Source organism: Salminus brasiliensis, chromosome 12, assembly GCF_030463535.1.
Source record: "Salminus brasiliensis chromosome 12, fSalBra1.hap2, whole genome shotgun sequence".
Classification (NCBI taxonomy): domain Eukaryota; kingdom Metazoa; phylum Chordata; class Actinopteri; order Characiformes; family Bryconidae; genus Salminus; species Salminus brasiliensis.
This window is the reverse complement of record NC_132889.1, coordinates 27136750-27150411: the sequence shown is the minus strand read 5'-3', so window position 1 is coordinate 27150411 and position 13662 is coordinate 27136750. Positions and strand designations below refer to the sequence as shown.

Genomic DNA, 13662 nt, shown 5'->3' with positions numbered 1-13662 from the left:
GCTAGGTGGAGCTACAGTTCCAGCTCAACAGGCTGCCTCTGTGTGAAATGCACTATGCTTTGGATCGCCTCAGAGAGAACAGTATACTCTTCCCCGACATCAGCCTCACCCCCACAATACCCTGGAGCCCCAACAGGTAAGGCGCGGTACCTGCTTGGCCGCACGCGATGGCGCTCACTTGGTTCTGTGTAGAAAAATACAGATATTGAGGTGGTAGTAATATCCTGGTGGTCCTGGTGGGTTTTGTGGTTCTTCTGCTCAAACGCACCTGATTCAGCCAACCAGTTAATTACCATGTTCAATAGATGTGTTGGAGCCAGAAAATCACCAAATTCTGTTGGACTCCAGCCCTTAGTTCCCCATTTCTGAGTTATAGGCGTGTGCATTAGTACACAGACATGTGGAAGGTGACTGGCTAAACAGAACTGAATGTCCAAACGTTAGAATATTAAATGGAGCTTCTCTTTACTACTTGAGTAGAAATGGTGCTAACAAGCTTTAGAGTCTCTTCACTTTCTTGCTGCAGGCAATGGGACGAGCAGCTGGACCCTCGTCTGAACGCCAAACAGAAGGAAGCCATTTTGGCCATCACCACACCCCTTTCCATCAACCTCCCTCCTGTGCTCATCATCGGACCCTACGGCACAGGCAAGACCTTCACATTGGCCCAGGCCGTCAAGCACATCCTCAAGCAGCCTGACACACGGTGAGTAACTGACTTGCCTTAGCTTTCAAGACAAAATCCGATCTGCAAGAATAGTCAGCGGAGGTTCTCTGTTCTCTGTTACAGTTTTTTTATTTGTGAGTTTTTGCCTACAAAGAAGTTCAAGATGTTCTGTTCAAGTTTGAGACGTTTTAGTTTATTTGTGCTGTTCTATTTATGTCCTCTCAGGGTCCTCATCTGCACCCATTCGAACAGCGCCGCAGATCTGTACATAAAAGACTACCTTCATCCATATGTGGAGGCGGGCAATCCACACGCAAGACCTCTCAGGTAGCACCAAAAAGCCAAAAAAGATCTCTTGTTTTAGGAACTATTATTCATACCTGAAGAAGCCAGTGAGAGATACAGGTCTGTGTTACCTTTGCCAACTATTAAACATTGCAAGAGCTGCAAAATCCTGTGTTGCATATTGAGATTGGTTATGTGAATGTATTGATGGATATGGAATTTAATTACATCTGTGATCAGCCAGGATTTTGACAGCACACACAATAAAGGTGATGGGTATAGTGTAAAACTCAGTATTGCATAATATTTGGTTCCACATTAATAAAAGTAATGCATCTATGCTACCTGAATGCTGGTAACATTACAAAAACCTAAATGCTCATTTGGATGATATGTTAGTTCTTTTTAAAACAATAAAACAGCACATTGCTCTTAGTATTAACTACATTATAGCTTACATATTGTTTAATTTAATGTATTCTGAACTATTTCAACAAATGACAACTAACTGTGAGGTTTTGGACACCTTTCACAAAGACCACAAAAAGTGTTCTGTAGCCTTAGCGCATGCTGTACCATTTATAAGCATCTGTTAATCACAGTTCCTGATGTGTGCTTTTCTGTTTGTGTATGTGTGTGTATGTAGGGTTTACTTCAGGAACCGCTGGGTGAAGACCGTGCACCCAGTTGTGCAGCAGTATTGCCTGATCTCTGGAGCTTACTTCACCTTCCAGATGCCCACTAGGCAGGACGTAGAGCGCCACCGGGTGGTGGTTGTGACCCTTAGCACCTCCCAGTACCTCTGTCAGCTTGATCTGGAGCCTGGTGAGGACACATTTTCAGATGCACACAGTTTTTGTCAATATTGGGCTTTTCAGGCTTTTTTTGGCCTAATATTTGGGTAAATGTACCATAGCAAATTGCACCATGTCCACATACTTTTAGTAGTCATCAGTGCAAGCTTCTGGAAGAATTCTAGTTGGATATTTGTGCACCTAGTACATGTTTGTTTCCCCCTATTATAGTTGAACACTATGGACAAACATATTGGGACACCTGCCTGTTCATTGTTGTGTGTTTTTTTTATTTTTTTTATTTTTATTTTTAAATTTTATTCTTCCCTGAAATCAAGGGTATATAACCATCTCTACCATCCAGTGAAGTCTTTGAATCATTGTTGTATGAATTTGATTGCGTTCCGCAACAAATGCGATAGTGAGCTCAGGATGTTGGATGATCACTACCCCACCTCACCCCCAAAATGTTTTGGATGGAGCACCACCATTTCACAGAACACTGTTGCAGTGCTTCACAACTCAGTGATATTGGGGGGGGGTGCTTTTTAACCATCTAGCCCACACCTGACATTAGTGCCAACAGGTTCATGTTTATCTAAAGAGAGTTCTGTTCTATTGGCAGTACTTCCCTAGAGGAACTGGACAAGTTGTGTGTGTTTGCATGATTTATGTATGTGCTGGATGAATCTTCTCTTCCATACTTGCACCTAAACGAAAGCGGTTAAGGGTTATTTTTTTTCCCACTTTTCCCCCCACTTGCTCTGCCTTTTCTTGTTCTCTTCTGCTCTTTTTTTCGCTCTCTCTCTCCCCTGTGAGCTTGTTGGAACTGAAAAAAAACACTGCAGTTGCTTTTGTACCGACCAGATAACTAAAACGAGGATGTAGACCAAAAGGCACACAGCAGAACCCTCCCTCTAGCCCAAACAGTCTGACAAAAAAAAGGAAGAAAATTTCCCCTGAAAGAAGGGTTGGGGTCTGTAACAGTTTATTAGGAGAGGCTAATTCCTGCCTTGTATGTGTCTGCTCGCAGGATCATCTGTTGCTAAGAGACCCAGCTTGCCTGTCTAACACGCTCAGCATCATTAGCTTCTACTGTTGGCTCTTCTCCTTTCCTCTTCCCCCTCTGTTCTCTCTCTCTCCAGTGCTCTTGCTCTCTCTCTCGCTCCTGACTTTTCTTTTTTTTTTTTTTTTTTTTTTGCCTTCCTTTAACCGCTCGGGAAGAGTCGGTGCTGCTGGAGCAACATGACTGAAACAAGCTCTTCGAGTTGCAGTATTAGCCAGAGGTGGCGAAAGCACAGTGGCACGACACCTACTCAGTGTAGAGTTTTCTTTTCTATGGCACTGGTGCTGTGGAAGCTCAGGGGACGACTTGGTGTGGGCGGCAGGGCGCACACAGGGTGAAGTGACTGTGGATAGACTTTGGAAAAAAAGAAAACAAGTTCTGAGTTTCTGTGTTTAGCAGGCTGGCTCTGACTCTACATGGTGAAACTTTCACTGTGCTAGTGAAACTATATTCTTGTGACTTGATCTCTCCACGAAACAACTCAGAAACACTCAAAGCCTCAGGCAGCGCGTTTGATTATTGCGCTTGTTAGCCAAATTAGCAGGTAGTATTATTAATGTTTCTTATTATTTCTTAAAACAATTAAAACCACATGGAAAGACAGTCAGGTTAACAAGATTTGTGGCTAGCATTTCATTTATTTCTTTATTTTGTATCCATTGTATCCTTCCATTGTGACTGCTTTTCGGCGCCCTTTTGTAATAAGTGTCTGTTTAAAGTTATGGGGTGTCAGTCTAGATACGTAGATTGGGTTTAACAGCAGGCTATAGAAGGCAGAAAAGAAAGTGTTTTACAAATATATCCACTGTCCGATCTGATCGCAGTGAGTACTAGTCATGTGTACACCTGGCTTTTCATGTGGTCAAGTGAAGTCTGAATGTAATCGCAACGCCAGAAACGCACGTTAACGCCAGGTGTAAACAGTTTCGTGATCTGAAATGTTGTCACAGAGCAATGCCTAATTAACTCATTGAACCCTAGGTTTATTGTGAATTATTTGGTAACAGTTTGCTTTAGCATATCTTTTGGAGTCCAACAAGGTTCTATTTTAAGGCCTGTGAAGTTGATGATATTTATGACCGTAATGTAGCTGTAAGAGTAAAGAACTGGTGTGTTGGCTCACATGCAGGGTCAGTCTTACATACAGGGCTTAGGGCTTTCAAGTAATTATGCATGTAATTGTTTTTTGCTATTTATCTTCTTGATAAAGTTTTAAGTCTGTTTGGGTGGCGTGTGTATTTGATTCACAGCACATTGTATTAGAACACAAATTTATATTTTCTTAACAGCCCTACTGATGTATTTGTGGCTTTTCCTACGCAATCAAAAGAAAAGAATTGTAAGCCGTTTAAAGTATGTTTTAATGTAACCGCTCTAATGTTTGTGTGTATTTTTTTGATGGAGGCAGTTTAATCTGTTTTGTATAAAAGTCTCCTCCGTAACACTTGTGTGACCTCAAACTGTCACCTTTTGCAGTGAACTACCAGATTGCTTGTGTAGAAATATTTGATCAAGAGTTGTTTGGGTTAATAACTGCTTGGTGAAATGATTATGTATATGTACACTTGTGTGTAAGTGCTCATGGGCAGCAGTTATGGATTATTAATGCCCACTTCAGTGAAGCGCCCTATAATGAATATTTTATACTGTGTGTGTGTGTGTGTGTGTGTGTGTGTGTGTGTGTGTGTGTGTGTGTCGTTCCAATCAAAGGGCTTTTCACACACATCCTGTTGGACGAGGCGGCCCAAGCCATGGAGTGCGAGACCATCATGCCGCTGGCGCTGGCCAGTAAGAGCACACGCATTGTCTTGGCTGGAGATCACATGCAGGTACAGTGATGAACGCAAAGCTGCTGAGAATACATTCATCCCAGAATGGTCACTCCATGTCCGGATCTGACCAGTAAAGGCACATTGTACCAAGACAGAAATCCATCATGACGCAACAAACGATGCAACCCTTCCCGCCTGTTTGCAACGATCACTCATGTCATAATGATCAGTGCTTTTTGCAGGATGGCTAGGGGTTATTGTCTGCTGATCAGTGCTAGTTCAGGCTTCCCATTTGACTTGCCAAATCTGGAAAACCTGGAAGCTTTGGAGATTTCTTTCATAGAATTTTTTTTCATTTTTGTCATAGAAATCTCTGGAAAATAAGGAAATTGCTAGAGTTGTGAAAATATTGGAGAATTTCTTGGAAAGTTCCTGGACATCAAACATCTTTTTAACGAGCTGGCATCAGTCATCTACATTAAGTCTTTCTTCATGTCATTTAGGAAAGTCCTGGAAAATGGTTTCCATGAGTTCAGGAGAAAATGAGACTAGGACAAAATAAATGGCTGAGCAGGTTGGTTATAAGAAGGAATCTCTAAAGGATTCATTAGCACACAGACTGCGAAGGACAGGAGACTAAGTTAAGGGAACAAATCATTTTGCTCTGCGACACACACTGCTCAGATTTGGAAAATTAAAAGGAATGAAAAGTCCTCACATGAAATCGTGAAAGAGTCTGACTGTGGAATTTCAAAATTCAAGTGATTTCGGAATATTTTCTGTATCTTTTTGAAAGAAATCAGATGAGCACCTGTTGTTTTTCTTAAGGCTACCAATGATATTAAACTGGAGATCACATTGAATGGCAGATGTGTGGTGCGTACGTGTCCCAGCAGACACTGGACAGCAAACAGGCTGCTAATGAACTGCCCTTTAGATAAAACCCTCATATCCTCCCTCAACCCCCCAGCCTTAATTATTCAGCTCTAACCCCTCACATGCCTCTTCCTCAGACTATCTGAGGACTACTCAGATGGGCTACAGGAGTGCATGATACTGTGCAAGTCCACAGTACAATTTGGAGGAAGACTGTACTGAGCTGCCAGCTGCGAAAGTAATAAAATGGCCTTGAGGAGTTTGGAGGCTTTGGCAGAGTTTTGATCTGCCAAAAGGATGAAGAGACCTCATTAGAAGCAGAGGTGTAATTGGACATTAGCTATTGTAAAAGTGTAAAGTGGATGTCAGGATTGTAACAACTTGACTGTAATAACTTGATTATAAATAAATTAAATGAATTATTTGACTTATTAATGATTATAATTCTGAAGCTGGTGCCCCTTACAGCAACACATGGATCCCAATGGACTGTCTTGAGTATTGTGTTGAGCTCTCACAAAACCTTGTATCCAAATATTTAATATAATATTAAAGCGAATCTGGCAGCTGTTCTATGTGGTCATGCAATGTCATGAAAACTAGACCAATAGAAATGCTCCAAAATTATTTAAAAAGAAATGGGAAAAATCTCCCCGACTTGCATAAAAAAAAAACCTTCTATGAAGTAGAACACACACACAAACACCAGTTTAGCCATAACGGTTTACACATTAACAGTAATAATTCCCTCAATCCCGTGAAAACTCAGTAGTGAGAGCCCACTAATACTCACAGACAGTACTAATACAGACAGATCGGGTTAAAATAAGTCCCTAAAACAAACAATCAGATTGTCACAGTAAGTAATATATACTAAGCAGTCATTTTAAATTTTTCACTTTTTTATTTTTATTTTTTTGTTTTTTTTTGTTTGTTTTTTTTGGCTGATTTAACAATGATCCAATCCATGCCTCAAAAACCATGATCCGATCTCTAAATCCAGCCTTTAGTAAAATTCAGTTTCTTAGTCCTCTAAATAATCAGTAGATTACAATGCTGCTAATATTACAGGTTGTGACCGCTTTCAGTATTTAACCTCAGTGCTACAGATTAAGCAAACCGTAGCTCGTACTTAATCTTTCTGACTGTGTAATATCTCTTATTGTCTCCAGCTGAGTCCGTTTGTGTACAGCGAGTTTGCGCGGGAGAGAAACCTGCATGTGTCTCTGCTGGACCGGCTGTACGAGCACTATCCCTCGGAGTACCCCTGCAGGATCCTGCTGTGTGAAAACTACCGCTCCCATGAGGCAATCATCAAGTAGGTGTGAACTTTTTCACATCACTCTTCCTGAGGAGGCAGACATGCAAACACAACGCCAGGGGTGTGCCGCTGTGTGGGGACAACACATGCTCATAAACACACAAGATGAATGTGAAGTCTCACTCCCCCCTCCCTCTGTCTCTATTGTATGTTGTCATCTTTCACTGTCATGCTGCAACACACACACACACACACACACACAGGTAGCAGCTTGAACATGTTTTGTCATGGTTCCCTTGCTCTACTCCCAGTGATTTGTGCCAAGAGTGAGTAGAGACCAAACACAGCAGTGCAGTCCATTCATCTGGAGCTCTGACTCTGTAGATGGTCAGCTTCGTCACTCTGGCCACATCCTGATCATAGTGAAAGTTTCTCCTTAAATGCTCCTGCCTCCTGAATGCCTCTGCTTTTTGGAAGTCGGTAAAGAGCAGCGAACTGTCCTTGATTGGTGTGCTTGGGTGCCGAAATGGTAATTCCAACAGATACTTCGAGTGTCATCTGTACAGAAATTTACATAGCATCTGTTTGTAATGAATCTTTTAGCATAAAATCTACATGCATTGTTCTGTGGCAGGTTTTCTTGGGTTTAATAGGGAAGGTAAATCACGCATAAGGTGTGAAATTGATGCTGGAAGTTTCATTTTTCATGAATTTTTTTACTTGCCTGTGGGTTTAAAAGCCCCTGTCCTGAACACTGTCCTGTTTCATAATGGGGAACAGATTTCCTCTCAATCCTCTCAATTTCATAATGACTTGAGTTCTTCAGAGAGCTCCTTTGAATGTGCTGAAGGCCATCACATTTGATTGCCTCTTTGCTTATAATAACTTGCGTAGTACAGTCTATTATCTCTGACTGACCTGTTAAAGGGCAGTAGTCGGTAAGTGAAGCCTTCAGTGTAGTTAAATATGTTCTGAATAGCAGAGAGGGATGTGCGCTTGTTTAAATGACCTTTATGAAGCAGCCGGTACTGACTGTGTAGTTTTCTCCCGGCGGCCGCAGCTATACGTCGGAGCTGTTTTACGAGGGCAAGCTGATGGCCAGCGGCAAGCAGCCGCCCCACAAGGATTTCTACCCTCTGACCTTCTTCACGGCCCGTGGGGAGGATGTGCAGGAGAAGAACAGCACGGCCTACTACAACAATGCTGAGGTAGCGTCCCATTCACCAGCCTGACACGGTCATGGTGACAAGCTTGCTCACACACTAACCCTGTTTGTTGAGTTGATGGTCTGCTGTAATATTTTAAAGCACTTTCACTGCATAACAGTCTGCACAATTGGTCCTGTGGCCTTTCTGTTACTTTCTGTTGCCTTCTAGGTCCAGCCTCTGTAAGCAGATCTACAGTAAAGCTGTTTGTTTGTGTGTAGGTGTTTGAGATCGTGGAGCGAGTGGAGGAAATGAGGAAGAAGTGGCCAGTGGCCTGGGGCAAGCTGGACGAGGGCAGTATCGGCGTGGTGTCGCCATACGCGGATCAGGTCTTTCGCATCCGTGCCGAACTCCGCAAGAAGCGCATGCCCGAGGTCAGCGTGGAGAGAGTGCTCAATGTTCAAGGTAAGTGTTGAAGGCCCCCCTCAGAGCTGAGGACTGGCCTGTAATGGAGCTTTTCATGAAGTAGTTTGAGATTTTATGTTTTTGCTTTTGCAACATTTTATTTGAGCTTTGAAGTTCAATATTTTTGGTTGGTCGGAACATGTTGGTTTCTATTAACTGGTATAATTGCTATAGGAATTTGTAAGTGTCCACAATTGCAATGCATTTGGCAATAATCAGGGTTCTAGCACCAACATCATTAAGTAGCCATTAATTCACAAATAACAGTAATAATAAGTGTTTTTTTTTTGTTTTTTTTTTTTTGTTTTTTTTGGACCTGACTTGAATTTGCAAAGCAAATGTCCCTGGCTTTTAGGCTGAATGGATCAAAATATACTATTTTAAATGTTTGCTAATGGACACTGGCTTACTGTTACCTATAAAATGGACAGATGTGGACTGAACTGAAACTGTAACACTAGAATGCAGATTTGTCAGTTTTTGTTGATGGGAATGCAGTTTGTACAGTTGGTTTGAAGTTACAGTAGCCTTGTGGCACCAAAACTGAAAATGTATAATTCAACTCTTAACAGGTTTTGGCAGATCTACTGCATTTGGAGAATGAGGAAAATTGCGTTGTAAATTTATTTTTATATTTACGACACAGATCACTTTAAGTTTGCATTAAAAAGTAGAGCCGAACTCTATTGTGATCAGCCCAAGAGAAAACCAGATGGCAATCCAAGTGAAGCGTAAGTGACACACGTGAAGTATTTCAGGTTTTACTTCAGTGGCTGCCCCTGATAAAATGATGTAATGCTGAGTAGGTGTGGACAGCACAGCTGATTAAGATCAGTGGTCTTAGACCAGCGTGAAGAGTCCAGGAGAGGAAGAAATGTGCTTTAAGCCTCTTAAGTGCTGTGAGTTTTAGCACGCTTGCAGGAGCAGTGGTGGTTGAAGAGCTAGATTGATTTGTGCATAATTGATGAGATGTTTGACTACCTGGGCTATTGCGCCAAAATTGCCTTTTGAAGGAGTGCAGGTCCTCAGGTGCTCATTCCCAACAGTAATGATGAAATACTCTTTCGTTTTGTCCTGCAGTAATGAAGGGAAAGTCAAATCCCTCGTACGTCTGATAAAACAGACAGTGAGCTCGTCCTCTAAAGTAACATTTCTCAGTTTTAAATGGGTTATTTTCTTTTCTCTGAAACCTAGCTAACTGCTAAATTCCTCAGTTTTTGAATGGTGTTATGTTTTATGTTTTAACCTGAGTATTGTAAAAAGTTATTGTCATTTATGTCTGTATAAATGTGTTAAAATTGTACCTTTACCTTACAGTGCCAGTCTACACTAACTCCTCTTCTTTCTCCTCCTCTTCCTCTTTACTATAGGTAAGCAGTTCAGAGTGCTGTTTCTGAGCACCGTACGCACCCGCCACACCTGCAAGCACAAGCAGACCGCCATTAAGAGGAAGGAGCAGCTGGTGGAGGACTCCACGGAGGACCTGGACTACGGCTTCTTGTCCAACTACAAACTCCTCAACACTGCCATCACACGCGCCCAGTCCCTGGTGGCCGTCGTGGGAGACCCCATTGCGCTATGCTCAGTGGGCCGCTGCAGGTAATCAGATACGATCAATCAGCCAGTCCAGAAGCCAATCAGTCTGAGTAATTTAATTATTTTTTTTAAACCCTTAAGCAGTGAAACTAGAGATGAGGGAAGATGTGATTGGAGTGTTTCTCATGCCGCTGCCTTACTGCTGTTGTTTTGAACAGTGTTATGATCACTTGCACTCTCAATTAATAACAGCAATTAGTGTATTTTGATTAATAACACAGCGCACCGTTGGCACAGAGACGACTATGATTTGTCAAGCTGCCTGAACACCTGTGAGGATTCTCCCACAACGGTTTCCAATGATCTGCATGGTTGTAGGGCGCATGCCGGAAAGTCTGATTGATTGGCACGCTCAAGTGATGTGCTGTTTGGTAACTACAAGGTTCCTGATTGCGATGCAGCGGGCACCTCACTAATTGGCCTGCATTATCTGCACCCTTTTCCCAGTGAGCTCATTTAGGAAAGCAAATCTTATGGCTTTAATTACCACCCAGTTTATTAATGGGGATATTGTTATTTGCAATTTATTAATTGGGTTAATTATTGGGCAGCCAGAGCAGGAAGCTGGAGGGGCAGAAGAAGTGCGGCCAGCTCTTGAGTGTTTTCCTCCCACTTCTGAATGTTTTTTGGCATCACCCTGCGCTGTGGCATCGGCCTGAAGAAGGCCGGGCATTCTCAGCTTCCGTCCCAGCTTTCAGCCTGGCCTGGCACGCCACGGACTCACGCTGGGCCCTTTAGCGTCAGGCGCTAGCGAGGAAAACATAAACGCCTTTGGCACCTTTTCCCAGGGTGCCGTGGGAGGGAGATGGTGTGAAGCTACTTGCACTTGCCACCGAATGGCTGATTTACACTGGCTGAGATGGTGTTCCCATTTGGCAGTGTGTAGTTATGCATTCGTTTGTGTGTTTATAATTGTGGTGAAGCTGAGCTGCAAAAGAGTGTTTAGAGGAAACAGAGGCAGGCTTACATACAGTGGACAGGGGTCGGTCCTCTGCGTAATACAACCATGGATTTGTAAGTTCCATTTTGTCTTCTCAACATGGCTTTTGCTGTTGCTGTTCAGTGTGAGGTGATTTGCAGAGGAGGTACGTTGGTACCTATGTGCGTGTGTTGACACACGCTTCTTGAGAGGACTGTCCATCAGCCCCTGCTTCCCGATCCCTATCCTCCCTAGCTGCAGCTCCCTGGTCGCTATGGAGACTGCCTTGCGTCAGCCAATCGCTGGAGCCCGGCCACAGGAAATGTCAAGCCAAAAGGCCCGGCAATTAAATCAATCTGTGTGTGCGTGTGTGTGTGTTGTGGTAGGAGGAGATGCGGAGCTCTGAGCCAACCTAATGCTCAATAGCATGTTTAACAGGCAGCGCTGGCATCTCTGTAATCTAAAGACCCCAGCAACCAGGCCCTCCATTCTCCACAGCAGCTTCCCCACCAGCAGACCAGTGTCGTCTCTCTTCGTGTTTACGAGCGATAGTGAGGTCAAGATGTTGGATGATCACCCCACTTCACTCTTAACTCCCCATCCACAGTTCCATTGCTCCATAGCTCAGTGTTAAGGGACCTTATACCCACATCTGGGATTAGGCATGGTGCCCATGGGTTCATGTTTTATATGCTCCTGAGAGTCCTATTCTATTGGCAGTACATCTCCACAGGGACTAGACAAGCTGTGTCTGTTAACAATGGGTGCAGCTTCAAGTACCTGGATGAATTCATTAGAGGGGGTGTCCGCAAACATTTAAACATGAGTGTCCATCAGCTGATTCAGAGCTCATGAAAAAACGACAAAACACACATCCACATCTTTTCCACAAACCAAAGAATTTTTGCAAGCAGTAGCCAAGTTCATCTTGCGCTCGTTCTGTGCAGACGTACTCAGTCCATGTTGTGTTCGACTAAACCTCAACAGAGTTCATGTTTAGAGTGTCCTATTCTTTTGGCAATGCCAAGATGGGGGGGGGGGAAAAGAAAGAAAAAAAATCTCCAAATCCCTCTTTATTTTTTGCTTGGATGTTATTGGTGTCTCTTCAGAGCCTAGAAAACTTGTTAAACTCTTATTTATTCTTGGGGCAGCGACTTGATATGGTTTATAGACTGGTTCACATGACTGCTATAGCCATCACATCTGATTTGTATCTTTCGCTTTCTCATTAAGGCTTTGATTAGATGAATCAGATATGCCTCTTGGAAGCTTCAGCGCGTTATGTGAAACGGTTTGTGGTTCTTGGGGAGAGGGGATGGAGAGGTACTGCGTCAAACATTAACATCAGATGGCACACAAGATAACCCAAAGTGACTGCTTTGGTTATTGCATTTCCTACCATATACTGATAAGGAACTGCGGAACTGACGCTTATTTGAATATTTATATTTCATTAAATTATTCATAGTGACTTCTGTATTCTGCTTCAGTTACATATACCTGGATTGAGAGAACCTCTATGAATGGCCTTGCAGCAATAGCCCATGCTCCCAGTCCCCCCTTTCATGGTGTGAGGAGCTGTCTTGTCCTCTGCTTGCCCCAGCTGCCTCCCAGTCAGAGTTAATGGGGCTCGTCTTCAGAATGGCTCTAATGAGTTCAGCAGAGATGCAGGATGGTGCCGTCTAGACCATGACGCAAGCCTCCCTCACTCCCCTCGTTCCCTGCATTAGCATCGACGATTAGCACTCCCATTTCCCCAAATTAGACCGAATCTTAATCGCTAAAGCCCACCACCCGTGCTACAACACTGCCCAGCTGAGAATTGGAAGGCCTTTGATGTCACTGACACTTATTGAGATTGAGCGCTGTATCCAGAGCTTCTGAAAAGAAGGCCATTGTAAATCCTATTTGTCCTCATTTTCGGTTGGGTCATTCGTTTCAGTCTGGGTTTGATGTCCATCTGTCCAGTCATTCCAGTGAATGTCTCCTTCCAGAGCAAAAGCGACATAAATGTAACCGAAGGCATCAAGGACCAGCTATGTTTTCGGCCTCTGTACTGAGCTTAGAGCAGCCACGTCTACCCATTAGATTAGATTTGGTTATTGACTTTCAGATTTACAGCTTGTGTGCTTTTTGATTGATGTGACAGCCCTGCTGTATGTGGATAGGCAGCAGCGATCGTGCTCTGTTGCTTTCCTTCGCTGACATTTCTGGACTGAATGCTCCGCCAGTCGTGCCTTCGAAAAAGCAAGGCACCTCATTTGTTGATGTGAGATTTTTGTGTTCTCTGGGTTCCAGTTCTCTGGCTTGTTTTAAGTACTGACTTAATAATGAACCCTTATTCCCCGTGGGCTCTCGTAGCTTGGGTGGCTGCGGTGCATGAGTGCTCCTCATGCTCTGACGGTGTTATCAAAGCCTGAAAGAGCTCCGCCCGCCCCCTCTTCTCATGTTCTCAGCTCTGACTGCTAGTGACAGCCACTAAGCATAACAAGTCTGCTTGTGGGATGCGTTCGCATAATAGTATGTTGCACAATTTTAAAAGGTGTTTCCTCACGGTTCGACAGCATGAATTCCCTAGTTGGCATGAGTTTTTACTTTGAATCCAGTTCTCTTTTAGTTACGCGATAGTTTGGAGGTTTCTTCAGCTTTTGGTGACCACAATTCTTAATGTGATACTGGCTAATTTGTTTTTTCCCTTCTGTACGCTATGTTCAGATAGCTGAGCTTATTGCGCTCGAAGCGGCATGTGTTACAGAGTTGTGTTCTACAAGATCCAGTCCAGTGCATCATGTGTGGTGTGTTTTCTACGCCATAAC

The 13662-nt window shown here is 43.3% G+C and overlaps 1 protein-coding gene across 1 annotated transcript in view; it reads left to right on the top strand.

The window, feature by feature from the left end:
* The window catches only part of helz (helicase with zinc finger), a 48612-nt gene that overhangs the window by 18124 nt on the left and 16826 nt on the right, over positions 1-13662 (top strand). The window contains exons 13-21 of the mRNA XM_072692881.1: positions 6-136; positions 527-706; positions 893-994; positions 1599-1777; positions 4523-4641; positions 6633-6778; positions 7782-7929; positions 8148-8331; positions 9702-9930. Of these exons, the coding sequence (XP_072548982.1) occupies positions 6-136; positions 527-706; positions 893-994; positions 1599-1777; positions 4523-4641; positions 6633-6778; positions 7782-7929; positions 8148-8331; positions 9702-9930 (1418 nt within the window). The remainder of the gene's footprint in view (positions 1-5; positions 137-526; positions 707-892; positions 995-1598; positions 1778-4522; positions 4642-6632; positions 6779-7781; positions 7930-8147; positions 8332-9701; positions 9931-13662) is intronic.